The sequence below is a fragment of the Setaria viridis genome, chromosome 7, assembly GCF_005286985.2.
Source record: "Setaria viridis chromosome 7, Setaria_viridis_v4.0, whole genome shotgun sequence".
In the NCBI taxonomy this organism is placed as follows: domain Eukaryota; kingdom Viridiplantae; phylum Streptophyta; class Magnoliopsida; order Poales; family Poaceae; genus Setaria; species Setaria viridis.
The window spans coordinates 3404582-3422133 of record NC_048269.2 but is presented as its reverse complement, the minus strand read 5'-3'; the positions used below and the strand labels follow the sequence as shown (position 1 = coordinate 3422133).

Here is a 17552-nt window from a genome sequence, read left to right as displayed (position 1 = left end):
ATAGATCCTAGAGGTCAGTGATGAATGATAACTTTTTCATGCTTGTAGTCAAGCAAAATGTCCCTAAAAAACTGATATTTACTACTTCTAGATGCATATATGTCAAGATCTGGTTCCGTCTTCCATGGATGCCCACGTCCTTGAGCCATCAAAACCAGGGGTACGTTTGGATGGATGCCACCGCCGGCCAGGCCAAATTTTGGTCGTTGACCGTAGGCAAGCGCTGCGATTGGATCCCAGCCGCGATTTGGCCGCTCTGGCTCCCGTGCGCACGGCGCAGTTCATTTTTGCGCCAAAATGTGGCAGATTCCTGGACGGCTGATTTGGCCACCACTAATAGTGAATGGAGCTTTCGTCCACTATCTTAGTACCGGTTATGTTTGGATCCGGTATTAATGTTGGCATTAGTACCTGATCCAAATTTGGGATTCTCGAAGACCCTTTAGTTCTGGGTCGGAGCTCCACCCGGTACTAATGTGTTTGGTACTAAAGGTTCCCTCACCTCATCTCCCTCCACCTTTTTAATTTACCGCACTGGCCGGCCCCTCCGCTATCTTATCCTCTCCCTCCCCCGCTCTCCTCTGACTCCCTCAGCTCCTTCTCCTCACCTCCCTCAGCTCCCTCCACCGGCCCCCTCCCTCCCTCTCCCCGACCTTCCCTCTCCTCCCCCCTCCGCTCACCCTCACCTTGTGCATGAGGCAAGGAGCAGCGGGTGGCATGGCGGCAGCGGGGGCCAGCGACGGTGGTGCGGGTTGGCAGAGGGGGGGGGGGGGGCGGGCCTGGCGGCGGGGGTGCGGGCCGGCTGCGGGAATTTATTGTTTTAAATTTTTTAATATCCTTTATTACCGATTATCTCAATTAGTACTAAAGGGATTCCTTTAGTACCGAATTTCTAGTACCAGTTCCGTAACCGATACTGTGCCGTTTTCCCTAGTAGTGCGCCAAATATTAGCCGGCCGATGGTTTGGCGGGGCCAGCAGCGGACAGCATCCAAACGTTAACGTACCCCTGATAACAGTTGTGATAAAATTAACCATCATAGGTTCCACAAGCTGTTGTTGTCAATTCTGAATAATATCATAGGTTTTGATGGTTCAGCATCCAACACAGATTCCAATCGTTGTAATTGTAACACAATCGTTATATGCGTGCTTAAACTGAACTCTAAATTTCTAATAGGGGGCAATGAGACAACGACTGTTTAAGCACGCGCAGCACCGGCAGTTTATCCATCTGGTTTGCTTGCTAGTGCGTACGTGTATACATGTTGCTTTAAAATTGCATCCTTTTTCAAATAATATATATAATCCTGTATCGCGTGTATGCATCACAAGAACTCTGGCTCACAAGTAATTATAGTGTAACTGCTATTTAGTGGCATAAAAATAGTTTCTTTTCTTTTGGTGCCTTCGTCGAGGTTTAATAGGGCTCAGTTACTGGCTCATAATAGAAGAGAGGATTATATTTGTCCGGGCGATATTGCGAGGCAACAATGACAAGTGACGATTATCCGGGCGATATTGGCTTGTTAATTTTCAAATAAGAATGCATGCATAGTCGTGAACAATTCAATTCTTCCCCAATCCCCTCTACCCACAATGTGGAGATGATTAACTTAACAAGGCCCCATAAGGATCATGTTCCTCTGTCCAATGCAGCCCTTGTCCTTCATCTTCGTCCTCCTTCAAACATCCAACATCACAGCACACTGACTCAGATGCACATATCTTCGCCAGGCCAGTAGCTAGTAATTTGCTCTGATCGGTGCATAAAGTGATGCTATTGGCAGCCAAATATATATCTCTTTTCACTTATCTCGGGCACATTATTTTAAGTTCACATTTTTTTTTTGTCGAGATGATTCTCCGCTTCCAGCATTTTGTTCAATTCACCAAAGCGAACTCGTTTAATATTTAGACTTCAGAGAATGGTGTGTGCATATAACACGTGATTGATAAGTTCATGTTAAATTTTCATGAAAACAATGATGCATCAAACTTTTCACTCTCAGAGCGGCTGACCATCAGCAACACAGTACGCCTTGTTGATCGAGCGCATGAAATTTGTATGGCCTGATGCTTACACAATCACGACGTAGTTTTGAATCCATGTACCTCCCAATCCTAGATGCACTTCAACCTGGGGCCTAATGGGCATCCAGCACATCCTTCCTATTGAGCTCGGACACTTTGGCAGTACACTGTTGCGCGCGGTTGTGCGTGAGCATTATTTGCTCCATCACTTAAGGGTGTATTTGGTTTGGAGACGAGATAGGATGGGTCGGTCCCGTTTCAGTTTTTTGGATGGGATCATCCCGACTCGTGTTTGTTTCATACGGATGGATTCGTCCCGATTTTTTATTTGGTTAGAGGCACTGCAGTACGTGGGATGAGCACCGTTTTTTCCTTCTGTTAGCCACCGTCAGTGGTCCTCACCTGTCACTCTAATCTTCTTCCTCATGAGCTCACCCCCACCTGGGGAGCTCGCCCGACCTCCCATGGGCGCCGGAAGCGCCGCCTGGGCACCAGCCGTGGCGCCGGGGGAGCTTGCCCTGCTGGTCCTGGGCAGCGCGCCGCCAGCCGCGTTGTTTGGGGCGCTCGCCCCGCTGGCCCTGGGCACCGGCTGCATCGCCGGAGGACCCTGCCGGCCCTGGGTAGCGCGCCGTCGGCCGCGCTGCTTGGGGTGCTCGCCCCGCTGGCCTTGGGCACCGGCCACGCCGTCGGAGGACCCCACCCCTGCCAGCCTTGGGCCCAGGCCGCGCCGCCAGAGGATCCCGCCCTCGCCGGCCTTGGGCCCCTGCCACCCCACTCGTGGAGTCCAGCCGAGCTCCTCTCGCCGTGCTGGAGCTTCTCATCTTGCTCGTGCTTCCAGCCCCAGCGCGCCAGTCTCAAGCGAAGACGGAGAAGGACGGAGCTAGACGGCCCCGAAGTTGGATGACCCCATCCGCTTATTTTGGCCAGACGGGGTCATCCCGCATTTTCACAGCATATTCCCATTTCTCGATCGTCCCATCCCTCGTGACTCCGAACCAAACACCATCAAATTTGGGATCGTCCTATCCCGTCCCATCCTGTCCCCGGTACCAAACACACCGCTAGAGGCCTTCCCCTTGAGCGAGGCACTTCTCTTCAATTCGGTGTATGCCTCCGTCTCTATATGGTTTCGCACTTTGTTAATTCTTTGCCAGATGGACACTTACTCTCAGCTCTCTATATATGGCGAGGATGCCTTTTAAGATCATGATTTTTCGATTCGAGCAATCAAGCTGCAGTGGCCGTGTAAATGCTAACAATTTGATGTCAGGTACAACAGCACGTGTCTTGCTGCGATTTGGTACCTTCATAATTTATTTTGCAATACTGTCCTTTCTTCGTTTGGTAAACCTTAACGTTCATGAGTACTAATTAGTGGATGCATATAGCACACTGCCTGGACCCTGTTTTTCTCCTTCAACATAATTAACACTGCTGTATCTCAGCCACATTATTATTTTAAGTTTGATATTTTTTGAAGGTAATTCTCGACTGAAAGATCCATGCATGCCCAAAATTATTTTCCTCTAACATTTTGCGGCAATTTCGTGTATAGGGAAATCAGGAAAGTGATTTGCCCTCTCAGCATTTGCTTGTTCACTTCTCACCAAAAAGAACTCATTTCATTGTGGACATCTTTGTAGAAAGCTTTTGTTCCTCCCTTCTTCTTTTCTACTATCATATTTTTTGTTTTCTACTTAATTGAAACAATGTTCATAAGAAGATTATTCTTTCACTGATAATTATTTTTTATCAGATATGTTTCACTGAAAATGAGTTCATGGTGACGAAGCTATATAGGTTACAGGTTCATACAAAATATCTAAGTTTGTGCAAAATATCTAAATTTGTGATGCTCCATACAAAAATCTCAGTTTGTGCAAAAATGGAAAAATGAAAAAAATTGATGTTACGCTTATGTGTTCGTTGATCATCGCTTTCATGATTCTTAGAAATTTCTTCCTCACCTGAATGCTGACTAGAGTCACGAAATACAACGTAAAAAATCAAGATTAGTGAATAATTACAAAGAAGAGAATACAGATATTGATCGCATGAACTTTAATATCTAAATATCATGAGCTCGCCGAGATGAACATGGTGTGCAAGTTTAGCAAGCACTTCATGTTGTTGTGCAAGTTTAGAGGAGGGCTATCTTCCAAAGGTCATATTTGTTGTTGTGCAAAAGATGATAACTACCATGTGATAAGTTGATTTGCCTTTGGAAAGTGGTGCGGGGAGTTGGTGAGAGGTCATAAGTGCGTTTTGACGTGGTACTTTGAAATATGTTGACGGGCCAAATGTTCCTCTATCTCTTCATCATCAGAGTGCTCATAAGTATCATTATCATCTACAAGTATCTTTGCAATCATTTGTTTTGCCAACTGCTATTGGACCATTAAAAACCTCATTTTCATCACTTCCATCATCCTCATCGTCATCCGTAAATCTCATCATGTTATTATGACTATCCTCCTCTTCCTCAGCTTCATCATCTAGAAATCTTTCAAGATGGCATTATCTGGACATGAGTCTCCAAGTGCTTAGTTACTTCTGACTTCTGATCCCCATCAGAAATGTCCAAGTCAAAAGGAGCTTACAACATCCCAATGGCAATCAATTATTTGAATTGCACATGGAACGTGAAAACTCTTTCTGCAATGTTCATAATAACAACCAAGGGCTGCTCCCTGGAGTCCACATCTTGCACATCTCAGTCTTGAAGAACACCTGATTTCTAACTCCAAGTTGTCAACAATGTTAGCCTCAAAGTCCCAGCATACTTCAAAGACACTACCATGTGATAAGCTGATTTGCCTTTGGAAAGTGGTGGGCATCTACTTCATGCCTTTTGAGGCTGAGGTGTTCATGGTAAGCACAACGCACCCTAGTACTTCATGAGCTCACTGAGATGAACACGGTGTGCAAGTTCAGCAAGCACTTCATGTTGTTGTGCAAATTTAGAGGAGGGCTATCTTCCAAAGGTCACATTTGTTGTTGTGCAAAAGATAATAAACATAATGTGTTGTGCCCTAAACATGTTTCAAAGACACTACCATGTGATAAGCTGATTTGCCTTTGAAAAGTGGTGGCATCTGCTTCATGCCTTTTGAGGTTGAGGTGTTCATGGTAAGCACACCGCACTCTAGTACTTCATGAGCTCGCCGAGATGAACACAGTGTGCAAGTTCAGCAAGTACTTCATGTTGTTGTGCAAGTTTAGAGGAGGGCTATCTTCCAAAGGTCACATTTGTTGTTGTGCAAAAGATGATAAACGTAATGTGTTGTGCCCTAAACATGTTTCAAAGACACTACCATGTGATAAGCTGATTTGCCTTTGGAAAGTGGTGTAAGAGTTGGTGAGAGGTCTCGAGTGTGATTTGACGTGGTACTTTGAAATACGTTGACGGGCCAAATGTTCCTCTATCTCTTCATCATCAAAGTGCTCACAAGTATCATTATCATCTGCAAACATCTTTACAACCATTTTTTTGCCAACTGCTATCAGATCATTAAAAACTTCATTTTCATCCCTTTCATCATCCTCATCGCCATCCATAAATCTCATCATGTCATTATCACTATCATCCTCTTCCTTAGCTTCATCATCTAGAAAATCTTTCCGGATGACATTATCTAGACATGAGTCTCCAGGTGCTCAGTTACTTCTAACTTTGATCCCCATCAGAAATGTCCAAGACGACGAGGAAGGCGACCTACCAGCAACCTTACCATTTTAGGGCCGGTCCATACCATGCGCAAGCATTCCCAGCCCAGCCCAGTTGAGAAACTGGTTGGTGGAAATGGAGCAGCAGTAACGAGCGTGGGAGCGGTGATTGGCGGTAAATGAATGAATAGTTTCCCTTCCCCCCCGCGCGCTTTTGTTCATCCTTCCTTCAATTCTTCTTTTCCCTTCCCTCTCTCCCTTCTTCCTTCACTCCCGCCTTGGTTCGTTTTTTCCCTCCGCGATCCATTTCCCTCCTCTTCTCCATAGTGCTGCAGTAGTACCAGGTTCTGGCATCAACCCGTACTAGAGGGTATTACCGGTTGATGCCACCAACCGGTACTAAATAGTGCGTGGAGCATTAGTACCGGTTTGAGACAGCAACCGGTACTAAAGGGGTCATCGGGGGTGCCCTCCCGGCAGTATCCTTTGGAATCGGTTAGCATTAGTACCGGTTCCAAATGCAACCAGTACTAAGGCTAGGGATGAGAGGCCAGTTTTCTACTCGTGTACACTTCATCTGCATCTTTTTTAGGAACAGGCCAGGAATACAATGCATCTTAGCTGAGTTGTCTTTGTTGCAGAGGAAGAACGGTCCATGGATCCTTGATACGTTGGCGAAGTAGCGGATCCGAAGAGCGATGGGATTGTTCAATCCTAGATGCCTCCTGAACCTACAGTTTACCACTAGGAATGGAACATAGGGCGTGATTGGTTGCTCCGGTCCGGACCGTCCAGAATGGACCGGTTGTTCTGAATCGTGGGAGACGGAATAGAGTGATACAGGGAGGTTTGTTTGGTTGCATTTTGCTGTCGTCCTGAATCATGCGAGGTTGTGTTTGGTTGTTCTGGTTGTATCGCTCTCGTGTACGACAGGAGTCACTAGCTTGTGTTTGGTACAGAGAACAGGATGAGGTCGGAGCACCCTAGCACCATATTGGTGAGGTTACCAACAATGAGATGAACATGAGATGTTTTAATATTACAAAGGCTAATCTCGTGCTTGACTACTTCCAAAGATAATAGATTAGTAGTAGGAGTACAATAATAATTATAAATTGTAGCCCGGCTACGATATGGACCCAACTAACTTCAGTTGCCGTGTTTTTTGAACCGTCGGTCGCTTCTTTGATATCGACATCTCCGTCACCAGTGCACTCTAGAAAAGATGCAATTGCCTCCTCTTTCGAACTAAAACTCTTATAGCAACAGTTTGGATAACCGGTGACCTGCTGATGACAGGTTACCCAAGTTGCATAGACTCCAGGTTTCCTACCACGGTACACAACGTACCAAGCCATTGTGCCTTAGGAACAAAATGAAACTTGATTCAATTGCAGCAACAGATGAATGAGAAAACAAAAAGTGGAAATTAAACTATTGGCCTCAGATGTTATTTGCATCTTCTCTTAACCTTGAGCTTGGAGCATCAGTGACACTAGATGAATTGCAGACCACAATTAGTAAGACAACAGCACAACCAGAAAAAACCAAGATCAAGCAGTACCAAAGAGGAACAAAATGAAACTTGATTCAATTGCAGCAACAGATGAATGAGAAAACAAAAGGTGGAAATTAAACTATTGGCCTCAGATGTTATTTGCATCTTCTCTTAACCTTGAGCTTGGAGCATCAGTGACACTAGATGAATTGCAGACCACAATTAGTAAGACAACAGCACAACCAAAAAAAACCAAGATCAAGCAGTACCAAAGAGGAACAAAATGAAACTTGATTCAATTGCAGCAACAGATGAATGAGAAAACAAAAAGTGGAACAGAATGACAGTATGACAACTAGATGAATTGGAGACCACAAATAGTAAGACAGTGGCAACAGAAAAGCAACAGAATGACAAGTATGACAACAGCACAACCAGAAAAAACCAAGATCAAGCAGTACCAAAGAGGTCGACAACAAAAACAATATGACCATCTGCATGACAGGTTACCCAGTTTGCAACAGAGGCAACAGAAACCATCCTAGGACTACCAACAGAAATAGCAACCTTTGAGCATCCATCCCAGGACAGCATCTGAGAAACAACAGAAGTTTGGACAAGCAGTACCAAGGGATAGGTGGCAACAACATCAAATTGCTTGGGTAACCAAGATAGGTAACTCCATATGCATATTATCCAATTTGCATAGGTATATGTCTGTAAACTAGCAAGTCTGATATAGTAAGTTATAAAAAAAATAGCCGCAGATGTAATTCAACTCCACTTGATCTTGAGGTTGGAGCATCAGTGACAGAACAGGAAAATAAGACCAATAACAGTAGCAGAATGGCAACAGAAACAATAGCAATGTCACCAGAAATAACAGCATAGGCACAATGGACAATAGCTAAGGAACAGCACAAGCATAAGTAAGGAACATGCACTACTAGTTGGCAACAAGAACAACAACATCAATGTCATGGTCCCTCACAAGCTCAAGGTCATCTTATGCTACCCATATAGTTTTAATTGGGCAAATAAGTTTGTCATCATAGGCATTTTGCCTTACCTTAAATAAAATAAGTAACCATCAAGACAGTAGATAAATAGCAGAGCAGAAACAGTAGGTCAATGGCAATGGAAACAGCAGGACATTGCCAAGAAAAAGAGCAGAACCAAGGGATAGGTGCAACAACATCAAATTGGTCAGGTAACCATGACAGGTAACCCCATATGCATATTATCCAATGTGTAGGTGTATGGGCGTGATTGGTTGCAAAGGTCCCACCGTCCGCTGCATGACCCCGAAGCATCCCGTGCACTCTTGCAGGAGTGACACAGGTTGAAAATAAGACCAAAACCAGTAACAGAATGGCAACAGGAACAGCAGCAAGGTCAGCAGAAATCAGAAATGCACCAGACCAAAATAAGACCAGAATGGCAACAGGAACAACATGCAGTACTAGTTGGCAACAACAACAGCAACATCAATGTCATGGTCCCTCACAAGCTCAGGTCATCTGATGCTATCCATATAGTTTTAATTGGGCAAATAAGTGTGTCATCATAGGCATTTTGTCTTACCTTAAATAACATAAGTAACCAACAAGGCAGAAGGAAGCAACCAACAAATAGGATTCATGCTGAAAATATGGACTTACCAGGTATGCAGAAGCAGTAGCAGGTAAAAATAACAAGAACAATGGCATAGTCAGTCAGAAGCTCAAGGTCATATGCATCAACCCAAGGGGAAAATAATTTATCATGAACAGGACAACTACAAAAAATGAACAAGTAGCAAGTCTGATATGCTAAGTGACAAAAGAATTGGCCTCAGATGTTATTTTCATCTTCCCTTGACCCTGAGCTTGGAGCATCAGTGACACAAGACCAACATAAGACCAAAAACAGTAGCACAATGGCAACAGGAAATATAGCACAGAGAACACAAAAAACAGCAGTAGCACAACATGGACAACAGCTCAGGAATAACACAACCATAAGGAACAAGAATCACAAGATCAATGTCATAGTCCCTCACAAGCTCAAGGTCATCTGATGATACCCATATACTTCTAATTGGGCAAATAAGTTTGTCATCATAGGCATTTTTTCTTACCTTAAATAACAAAAGTAACCATCAAGGCAGAAGGAAGCAACCATCATACAGGAAAGGATGAAAATAAGATGGACTTACCATGTAGCAGTTCTTAATAAGAAGAACAAGAACAACATATGCATCCATGAAATCAGATCATGTATCCAAGATGAAAGACTTGGCATCCATCACATTGACCAGGTGTAGGTGTTCATGTTTACACACCCAACAGATCCCTCCAAACCACCTTTAGCAGATGGAAGCATGTAGCCTATGCTATACAAAAATATTTGCAGCAATGCAAATATCCCAAATGGTGTCCCTACCCTCACCATCAGTGGTTAGTGCTCACCCAAAATGTCAGACTACAGCATAGGCAAGCAAAATAACACATAACAGTCCACATCCACCTAGAGGAAGTTAGATTGGCTCAGGTAGGTCCTAAGCCAAAGGATCCTATGGGCTTCACTCATCTGAACAAAGCATAGGCCTTCTGCTTTGTTCTTGAGCAAGTACACAAGAGCAAACATCAAGGCCTCCTGTGTGTACCCAGGACAGGACATGACACAACCATAGAGATCTGCATGGACCTCATTGTGCTGGGGAGCTTTGAGGGCTTCTGCAACAGAGGCAACAGCAACAGTCATACCATGCATCAGCTGGTATTCTTCCTCACCCAACTTCCTCCTTTTACCACCTCTCCCTTCTTTATCATCAGAACTCTTAGAGGTGTCCAGGCCATTGGAACCTACATTTTTCTTACCAGAGTCACCCTCATTCCCATCTAAAGTAATTGTCTCTGTTGCAAGATCCTCCCCCTCAAGGTGTCCAAGGTCAGTAGGTACACCTAAAGGTTCATTGGAACCCATGGCAAACCTACCAGTAGCCTGACTAGACCCAAAAATGGCCTCCATTTGGACATAGTTCTCAATTGGGGTGTTCAAGAACTTGGCATCAGCAGGATGATCCTAGTTGGGCAAAAGGTTGTGCAACAGTTAGAGATAAGGGTAGCTATTAATCATAACAGTGAGGTATATGTAAGCTGTGGCCTAACCTTAGTGTGTCCTATCAGATGCTCCTCCTCAAGGACTATCATATGAAGGTCCTCATTCCAGAGAGCACCACTGAGGTCCTTGAGCCTAGCAATCTTAACCCACCTCTGTCTCCATTTGCGTAGGTGGTTATAAATTTGGTTGGTGGTAACATTCACCTCAGCAAAATCAGAAACCATCCTAGCAACTTGCCTAACATGCACTTCCTTGAAGCCTTTGTCAGTTTTGACCCCTTGCCCAACCAGATCATGAAACCTCCTAAGCATGAAGGCTGACTGAACACTGGTCCATTGCATTGGCCCCCCAGGCTGGGGTCCATTGGGTGGAGGGGCTGCTGGGAACACTTCCTCCACAGCAGCCACCCCACCCTCGGCCCCTGCCTCATTGACAACACCAACCACATCCTCACCCATCACAGCCATGTCCTAACCATCATACCATAACAAAAACAAACACCAAAGCACTTAGAAATCAAACATGAAAGTAAGTACTGCATTCAAATATCATACCAAGTTGTATTGTTCATGATTGCAGTTACACATCATAGCAAAGTACCAAGGTCTCAGACCATATTACAAATTCATCAATGCTAGTTAACAGTACATGACCCCAAATAGTTAAGTGCAATTAAACTCTAGAAGATCCCCTATTCTGCCACATTTGTGCAGCCCATTCATCCCTTTGCTGTGCCCAGGTTCCATTATCAGCACTAAGTTCTGGCTCAGGGGGGGTATCAGTTGAGTTAGGAGTCCAAATTGCTTCAGTGGGAACATGTTCATCTTCTCCATGCCTAAGTATCCAATTGTGCAGAATACAACAGGCAAGAACCAACTTAACTTGGGTTTTGTAAGGATGGAAAGGCTTGTTATCAAGGATTCTGAACCTATTCTTTAAAGCACCAAAGGCCCTCTCTACTGTCACCCTAAGGGAAGAATGCCTCAGGTTAAACAACTCCCTTTGATTTTGTGGCCTATTTGAACCAAACTCCCTCAGGTGGTACCTTGTACCACGATATGGTGGCAGGAACCCAGGCCTGGCTGCATATCCAGCATCCACAAGATAGAATTTCCCTAGACAACGTAACAAATGGAGATGGTTTATCAGTTTACTCCATGCCTAAGTATTGTTGCCATGTGTGTATGTGAGTTATGGTACCTTGTGGGACTGTAAGACCATCTGCCCTTTCAAGAGCATCTGATAAAATCAGAGCATCATGTGCAGATCCCTCCCAACCAGCAAGCACATATGTGAACCTTAGATCAAAGTCCACTGCTGCAAGTACATTCTGAGTGATGGTGTGCTTCCTGCCTCTAAAGGCAGCTTGCATCTTCAAAGGCACTCTAGCTAAGACATGTGTCCCATCAATTGCTCCTATGCAATCCTAAAAATAAAAAGCCATATTAACAGGTTGGTACCATATTGGTCAGGTCAATTGGGTTGCAATTAGGAAAGGGCCACCAACCTTGAAATATGGGTTCCATCTCCTGCTGCCAAGGATCCTAGGATGGACACTAGTGGATGGTGGAACAATCAACTCATTTCTCAACTCACCAACTGCATACAAGACTTGATGAAAGAACCTACTAATAGTTTCAATTGACCTCCTAAATGTCATGTTAATGACCCTGAACCTTTGGTTGTGTCCAACTACATGCAAGAACATTGCTACCTGTTCTTCAACAGTGGCATGGATGCTATCCACAACCAACTCTCTAGACCTAAACAGGTCACACAGTTGGAAAAAAGGTGCCCTTCTCATTCTTAGCAGGTTGACACAATGCACATCATCAGATTCATAAATGAATCTGAGGTTGCTATTCCTCTCTCTGTCCCTCTCTGCCATGGGACCATAGGTAATAGATCGAGCATCAGCACTTCTCCTTCTAAACCACAAGAAAAACCAAGCAGCAACAGCAGCAACAAGAGCAGCCGCAGCCCGGCGCCTACCTTGGAAGTCCATGTCTAACAATACAATGCAGTGTTCATTAGAGCTCAGTATACAAAAACTTGGGGTCATGTTGTTAACCAAGCAAACATTCTGAACTACATTATATCCTAGACGCGGCTGCCACACCCGAAGGTGCTCCTCCGGCGGCAAGGAATCATCATCGACCTAGGCACTTTGCTCAGCTAACTAGGGGCTCATTGGTTGCAATGCAGTTACCCAATTTCAGGATTCAAGAAATCAGATCCACAAATATACACGACAACCTTAGATGCGCATAAGAACGAACATAGGGTTCATCAAAACCATATATGCCAGATGCACAAACAACATAGGGTGGATGAAAACCAACCAAGATGTACCGTCGCAGGACCGGCGGAGGCACAGGGTGCCGCCGCCGGACCCCGACCCACACAAGAACCGAACAAAAAAACAGATCGACCTCTACACATGTGAGAACCATAGATCTGCATCACAAAAAGTACCTACGGTTCATCACAACCTTAAATCCACAAAAGGAGCGCACGGATCTGACAGAAGAATAGCCTAGGGTTCATCGACAACAACCAAAAAAAGACGAATCGACAGATCAGCGGGGGAGAGGGGATCAAGCAGCGTAAAGAGGAGGGGGAGATGTACCGTCGCAGCACCGCCGGGGGCACAGGGCGCCGCCGGAGTACCTCGAGCCACCGGCGACCCGAGAGCGAACAGGAGGAGGAAGAGGAGAAGGCGCACCGGGGAGGAGGGGAGCGAGAAGAAAATGGCGCGAGGATGGGAGGTCACCGTAACCTCCCGCGCCTTTAGCCCCGGTACGGCGCCATCTCCCGCCCTCCGCCGAAAATCTTCCCGCCAGCACCGCGCCGTCCTGGCTCGCGAGAGAAGGTGCCCTCTGGGCGGATGGGGCGATGCGGGACGGAGTGAGGGAAATGAACGGGCGCATGCGCCGTTTCAGTTCCGGGAGGCAAACCGAACACGCGAGAGTGCACGGGATGCTTCGGGGTCATGCAGCGGACGGTGGGACGCGGGCAACCAATCACGCCCATAGTGTTCTACTGGTGAAAAGTCACCGTACTCTAATACCGAGTGTACCCATTCCGTATGGCCATGGCTTGAAACACTTTTCACCGGAGTCTTATCACTCTCCTATATATCTTGAAAACATTTACTTTGAATTAAATTCTTGCCAGTTTTCCATGTGCATGATGAACTCATTGCTGCTTGGAAGAGATTAAATCCTTGTGAAGCATCACGTTCATTCTATAACACTTTTCACCGGAGTCTCATCACTCTCCTATATATCTTGAAAACATTTATTTTGAAGTAAATTCTTGCCAGTTTTCCATGTGCATGGTGAACTCATTGCTACTTGAAAGAAATTAAATCTTTGTGAAGCATCGCGTTCATTGTGTAATGTGTGGTACTCGGATCGGCCATAGTTCTGCATTTTTTTCACTTTATTACAAACGTTGAAGTTCACTCGGTAATGAATGATGAAATAAAGCTTCGACTTTTCAACTCTAGAAAAAGCTAAGTGTGGCCAACCATAGGATTCTACAGCAGGTTGAAATTGGGCAGCTACAATTGTCTCGTGCAAGCAGTTCTTCCAATATCTACAGTATGTTCAAGCATCAATATGAAATACTCAATCTTTGTTGAAAAAGGAAAACATGACCACTGAACGCTGAGATCTCTATGTATAAACAAACAATGGGTGGGACTGAGGTGAGCTCCATTTGTTTTGGAGGTTGAATTTGCTATGTAATCTGTTGGGGAAAAAAATGAAATTCTATCTTGACAAAAAAATACTACAGTCAGATACTGCTTATTCTGGTAGGGCCAAGTTATAATAGCGCTGGCTAGTTCAGTGTAGCTATTAGACTCATTACAGCATAACAGGTTCGATTTATTTTATCTAACGTATTTCAGCGATTTTATGGAGAAATTTTCTAGCTTGAGAAATAAGAAAACCAACCGCAGCCCCACAGCCTATGCAACAAACACAGTAAAAGAAGAGCAGAAATTATCTCTATATCACTACATATTTCCTGAATCCTAGATCTCTCAGTACATGATCTTGTCCGTCATTTATGCCACACAGCCATTTTTTCATGGAGCTAAAACAATTCTGCATGAAGAGTGGAAAGGGGAAGGCATGCTCATTCAAACGATGATAATCAACTCTACCAAACTCTATGGATTTGTGTGCTTGCTTGCAGGAAAATGCAATATAATGTTATTCCATTCAGAATTTATGCATCGTTATTTACCAACTGATTTTCTGTGTTTCTTCTGTTTGTTCTCACAGGACTAGTCCCTGCAGGCATAGTTGCAAAACTCTATTGCTTAGAAAATGAAGTTATATGCTTCAATTTAGGCAATACAATACAAATTTATGCTGCAGACCATAAAAGGTCAAGTACAATATTTTTTAATCCTTTGCCTGTCTTAGTACATGCCAACTAGTATATGAAGAAAACAGAAGAGGACAAGTGACTCTAAAACACCACCATAGCATATAGACATACATGGCAAAGAAGTTCTCATTGTGATGTGGTCCACTAGTTAAGCATGGCATGGCGAAATATAGCTCCAGCAAAGGTCACTACAACTCCAGGTCCCATTTGGATTTTAAAAAAGAAATCACAGAAAAATGCAATCCAATTTCAACAGGATGAAGGGAATTTCCCATGTTCTAAATAGCAATTTAACAAAGATTATATAGCTGAGTACCATGGATAAAAGGATACATGCCCAGCAGAAGTTGAATATATGAGCGCATTGCTTTTAGTCCCTCAAATGATCATTATTTGTTAGAAAACAGTAAAGGGCAGTAGAAGCTTCGCAGGACAAGGTCTGCACACTATAAAGGGTACCAGGCTACATCATATAAAAACATTAAATGCAATAAAAGAAAACAACGTGTTGAAAGAAACATGGATAATGTTAACAGTTTAGATGTTCGGTCGTTAAAGAAAGAAACATGTTCTGAATCAAGTGATATTGAATGAGATAATAAATGAATGATAACATATTTTTATTAGATGATGATAAGCAACCAGAGCAACATGAACAATTTAAAGTTGACCAAACATAAGACTATCTCCCACAGGGTTTTTTTATTTATATTATTTACAGAGTTCTGCTTTCACTAAGTTGTTTACTTTTTATTATCTGAATACACTATAGAAAGTATTCAATATCCATCCTTCTTTATATAGGAGATACTGAAAAAAATTCATTGTCAAGGTAAATGCAAAATTAGATGTCCAAAGGCCCAACCATGATAAAGACGCACAGAATACTAGGTAATTCTTTATGCGGCACTATTTCAGAGTTGTACACTTTTGTGGTCTGCCCAAAGAGAGGAGGAATGGTGTCTCAATTATCAGGAAAGAATACATCACTTCTTCGGATAGTTGGTGGGATCAGGTCCGATATCGCGTGATCCAGTATTCACATATGGCCCTCGGAATGTAGCCTGTGGTGGCAGGGGTTTTGTTGAATCAATGATAGGCCTGTTCTTTGATTTCCTGAAAACAATGTGCAGATTAGAAATAAAAAGGTCAATGCACAATGCTTCTTCCCAAGTTTCATGGTGGTGCAAGACAGTGCAGAGCTTGGACTTACACGAAAAGGAATGGAAATGATAAGCCAGCACCAGCAAAGATCAGCAAGCCAGTGGCAACTAAAGCATTACGTGCCCTGGACATGAGTTCTCCTTATAACTGTAGAAATAAGGGAGAAATACATCAGATTAGAAATTACTACCAAAATCTCCAATTATGAATATTAAAAAAAGGAGTTGCACATTAGACAACTGGAAGGTAAAAGCCATATTGTTCCTCACAACATTTTGTAGTTAGATTATAATAAAAGTTTAGTTGCCAAAGATTTTATTTGACACAGTCTTCTTATTTGTGACTGGAGAGAGCAATTGGGAAACCTGAGAAATCTCAAAAAAAGCTACATCTAATTCCTGTACAACGTAGAAAGTTGAATGGCATGCTGGTCAGGGTGACAAAATGAAGCTTTTGTGCACTGTCTTGCTCAGTACTTGGCAAATTGCTTCCACATTTTAGCCATACAAAGAGAAGTAGTAAATAAAAAAAAGGGAAACCAACAAAATGATTATATTTATTATGGCACAGTTTTGCTGGGGCACATATACTATATACAAACAAATTATTCTAACAATAGTTCCTGATGGCAGTATCAGAAGGTGTGCTAGATTGAGTGTTTATTACTTTATTTCAATTTTCTCAATTAAGGAGGAAATAAGGGTTTATGAAGTATTTGAGAGAATCTCATGAGTAGCATTATAGTTGGCATTTAATTTACAGTGTTGGCTTCAATTTATCTTAAACAGCTTCATTGAGTTTCTCCGAACGTCACTCTATTGAGTCTATAGAGACCAACTTAGTAAAGTCTAAAGTTTCAGTGAGATGTTTTCACATATATTTACACATTTAAACATATTACTATGAGAAACTACTTAATCACTGCCTCTTGGTTCATAACTTTACACCTCAATTGCAGTATCACTATCTCTTGTATCTCATCGGACAATGGGTGACTGGAAAGGGACATAGTTCATCGCATAGGTACTTCCAAGCAAATGGAAATGACCATATACCTTCGAATTTGAACCCCACGGACACTGAATTTGAACCCTACATGGAGATCGAATTTGAACCGCCAGGGGATGGCACAAACTCACTGAAGCAAATCCTACTTTTTAGATCACGAGAACCAAAATCAACAGAATTGGTATCAAACCCCAACCACACTCCTAATCACGTGGTTCAGACATCGGAAGATACATGGGAGCTGCGTCGACTTACCGGTGTCGACGATGTCGCGATGGGCGGCGACGCTGGCGAGGAGGAGCCGGGGACCGGCGCTCCTCAGCGCAGGGAGAGCGACGAGAGGTTGTCGGGAGAACAGCAGCGCCGCAGGAACAGGACTGGCTGTAGGCGGGGAGATCGACGGGCACGACCGCAGGCGGCAGCGCGACGGGCGGCGAGGCGGCGGCGCAAGGGTTGTGGCGTTGGCGTCGTGGGCTTGTGAAGTTGTTGCTTATGCTGTAAATGGGCTGGCCTCGCCAAATGAAATTGTGAATGGGCTAGATGCAATTATGGAGTGGGCTGGACTAACTTTCTTCTTCTTCTTCTTCTTTGTCGTTCTGGGCCGTATTATATATGTTTGCTGCATTTTGGACTTTTGGTCCACCTTAAGAAGTCGTCGTTGTTATACAAGCAGC

The 17552-nt window shown here is 43.8% G+C and overlaps 2 protein-coding genes across 2 annotated transcripts; both read right to left on the bottom strand.

Moving 5' to 3' along the window:
- Nucleotides 1-9470: 9470 nt before the first annotated feature.
- On the bottom strand, nt 9471-12743 carry LOC117865265 (protein ALP1-like). The gene is made up of 3 exons (XM_072295223.1): nt 11810-12743; nt 11503-11728; nt 9471-11417 (listed from the first exon to the last, which is right to left on the bottom strand). The coding sequence occupies exons 1-3, from the start codon at nt 12362-12364 to the stop codon at nt 10975-10977; spliced, it is 1224 nt and encodes a 407-aa protein (XP_072151324.1). The 5' UTR covers nt 12365-12743; the 3' UTR covers nt 9471-10974.
- Nucleotides 12744-15372: 2629 nt separating this feature from the next.
- Nucleotides 15373-17344, bottom strand: LOC117862922 (uncharacterized). The gene is made up of 3 exons (XM_072295222.1): nt 17134-17344; nt 15920-16017; nt 15373-15822 (listed from the first exon to the last, which is right to left on the bottom strand). The coding sequence occupies exons 2-3, from the start codon at nt 16000-16002 to the stop codon at nt 15693-15695; spliced, it is 213 nt and encodes a 70-aa protein (XP_072151323.1). The 5' UTR covers nt 16003-16017; nt 17134-17344; the 3' UTR covers nt 15373-15692.
- Nucleotides 17345-17552: the final 208 nt, after the last annotated feature.